We start from the raw sequence: 2744 nt of genomic DNA, 5'->3' as shown, positions 1-2744 counted from the left end.
TAAACTGGTGTGAACTGGTTTGTAAACTGGTTTGCAACCAGACCAGCGTAAACTGGTATAAACTTGTTTGTAAACTGGTTTGTAACCAGTCCAGTGTGGTGTGAACTGGTTTGTAACTGGTTTGTGACCATACGTTAAGACGAGCGTCTGGAGTTAATTGAAGACGTCCTCGTTAGGACCGTATGCTAATGAGGAGACAGCAGGGGCTCTCACCGTGCAGATCCCCGAGCCGTCCAGGCAGCGGTCTGAGTGGCCGTTGCAGTTACAGGGAACACATTTCCCCAGGAACAGACCCTTGGTGTCGCGGTAGAACCCAGGAGCACAGCGCTGTGGGAGGAGAGGGGGAGAAAGGGGGAGAGAGGTAGAGAGGAGAGAGGGGGGAGAGAGGGGGAGAGAGGTAGAGAGGAGAGAGGGGGGGAGAGAGGGGGAGAGGGGGAGAGAGGGGGAGAAAGGGGGGGAGAGGAGAGAGGGAGAGAGGGGGGGAGAGGAGGAGAGGGAGAGAGGGGAGGAGAGAGGGAGAGGAGATGACAGAGATGAGAGAAAGAACAGAGATGTGACGGTTCAGTTGGGTTTACTTCTGTGGATAATAATGCGGAGGTCAACCTCATTATGAACCTCATTATTTCAGCACTGTAGCAACGCTGGATCTAAATAAAACCTTCTTTAAAGACTTAACACACCACCCTAGCAACAAGCTCCACCAAACCATCCCACCTCCCCCATCTCCCCCAACTTCACCCCCTCCTCCACCTCCTCCTCCCCCCCCCCCCCTCCTCCTCCCCCTCCTCCTCCCCCTTCTCCTCCTCCCGCTCCCCCCCTCCTCCTCCAGCTCCCCCCTCCTCCTCCCCCTCCCCCCCTCCTCCTCCCCCTCCTCCACCTCCTCCACCTCCCCCTTCTCCAGCATCTCCTCCTCCCCCCCCCCCCCCCTCCTCCCCCTCCTCCAGCTCCTCCTACCTGGCAGGAGTCTCCCTGGTAGTTGGCGGGGCACATGCAGATCTCCACGTTGTTGGCGTGGCGACCGTTGGGCTTGGCGGCGGCCCCCTCCAGCACGGCGCCCCTCAGGGACACGGAGTGGGCGGACTGGGAGTGCAGCGCCCGCACCTGGAGGGACGCCAGCGCCACCAGCACCATCATCAGCTCCTCCCGGGACACCGCGTTCCCCGTCTGGGCGTGGAGGAAGCTCCCCTGGGGTGAGGAGAGGGGGGAGGAGAGGGGGAGAGGAGAGAGAGGGGCGGAGGGGAGAGGGAGGGGGGAGAGGAGAGGGGAGAAGAGAGAGAGTAGGGGGGAGGAGGGAGGGGGAGAGGAGAGAGGGGAGAGAGGAGAAAGAGATGGGGGAGAGGAGGAGGGGAGAGAGGAGAGAAGAGAGAGATGGGGGGAGGAGGGAGAGAGGAGGAGGCGAGAGGAGAGAGGGGGGAAGGGGAGAGGGAGGGGGGAGAGGAGAGAAGAGAGAGAGAGTAGGGGGGGAGGGAGGAGAAGGGGGGAGGATGGGGGGAGAGAGAGATAGACAGAGTCAGGATCATTCCCTGGCAGGGTCGTCATATTTTGTCGCCACATACATTAACCTGTGAGAGAGGCGTGGTGGTGCTGCAGTACTCCCTACCTCCACCAGGTGGACGATGCCCAGGTGGGGCTCCTCTGGAGAGGAGTACTCTCTCTCCATGAACACCAGAGTCATCTGGTTCCCCTGGAACATACACACACACACACACACAGAAGCGTTCACATGCGTTTCTATAGATTTGTGTAATGTGTGTGTTGTTAGGGTCTCTGCTATTATGAGAGTGAGCGAGTGAGTTATATTGTGCGTGTGAGTGTAAATGTGTAGGTGTGTGTGTCTGTGTGTGTTTATGAGTGAGTGAGTGTGTTTGTGTGAATGTATGTGTGTTACCTTGAGGATGATGTCAGGTCTGGGGGTCTCAGCAGGGAGGGACAGGACGTCCCCCCTCATGGTCTGTGTTTCGAGGCGGTATCTCAGGTACCCTCCGTATGAAGACACCTGCAGGACAGCCGACGGGTTAACCACTGTGTCTCCCAGGTGAACTAGTTAAGAAAGTTACCTCGTCTACCAGGTGAACTCGTTAAGACCGTTACCTTTTCTCCCAGGTGAACTCGTTAAGACCGTTACCTTGTCTCCCAGGTGAACTTGATAAGACCGTTACCTTGACTCCCAGGTGAACTCGTTAAGACCATTACCTTGTCTCCCAGGTGAACTTGTTAAGACCGTTACCTTGTCTCCAAGGTGAACTTGTTAAGACCGTTACCCTGACTCCCAGGTGAACTCGTTAAGACCGTTACCTTTTCTCCCAGGTGAACTCGTTAAGACCGTTAGCTTGTCTCAAAGGTGAACTTGTTAAGACGGTTACCTTGACTCCAAGGTGAACTCGTTAAGACCGTTACCTTGTCTCCAAGGTGAACTTGTTAAGACCGTTACCCTGACTCCCAGGTGAACTCGTTAAGACCGTTACCTTTTCTCCCAGGTGAACTCGTTAAGACCGTTACCTTGTCTTCCAGGTGAACTCGTTACGACCGTTACCTTGACTCCCAGGTGTACTCGTTAAGACCGTTAGCTTGTCTCAAAGGTGAACTTGTTAAGACGGTTACCTTGACTCCAAGGTGAACTCGTTAAGATCGTTACCTTGTCTCAAAGGTGAACTTGTTAAGACGGTTACCTTGACTCCCAGGTGAACTGGTTAAGACGTTACCTTGTCTCCTAGGTAGGTCTTGGGTGCGTGCCAGTGAAGGTC

At 55.8% G+C, this 2744-nt stretch overlaps 2 protein-coding genes across 3 annotated transcripts in view; both read right to left on the bottom strand.

The window, feature by feature from the left end:
• Window positions 1-2744, bottom strand: part of LOC132463097 (proteasomal ubiquitin receptor ADRM1-like) — a 409794-nt gene that overhangs the window by 380730 nt on the left and 26320 nt on the right. The gene's annotated exons all lie outside the window — the stretch shown is intronic.
• The window catches only part of LOC132464044 (laminin subunit alpha-5-like), a 14758-nt gene continuing 12128 nt past the window's right edge, over window positions 115-2744 (bottom strand). Inside the window, exons 16-20 of the mRNA XM_060060210.1 lie at window positions 2703-2744; window positions 1889-1996; window positions 1601-1684; window positions 955-1185; window positions 115-327 (exon numbers count right to left, since the gene is read on the bottom strand). The exon at window positions 2703-2744 is cut by the window's right edge and continues 120 nt beyond it. Coding sequence (XP_059916193.1) covers window positions 154-327; window positions 955-1185; window positions 1601-1684; window positions 1889-1996; window positions 2703-2744 — 639 coding nt within the window. The 3' untranslated portion in view covers window positions 115-153. The remainder of the gene's footprint in view (window positions 328-954; window positions 1186-1600; window positions 1685-1888; window positions 1997-2702) is intronic.

The sequence above is a fragment of the Gadus macrocephalus genome, chromosome 1 (genome assembly GCF_031168955.1).
Source record: "Gadus macrocephalus chromosome 1, ASM3116895v1".
Classification (NCBI taxonomy): Eukaryota; Metazoa; Chordata; class Actinopteri; order Gadiformes; family Gadidae; genus Gadus; species Gadus macrocephalus.
Note: the sequence above shows the minus strand (reverse complement) of the source record. Positions and strands in the feature narration are given on the sequence as shown.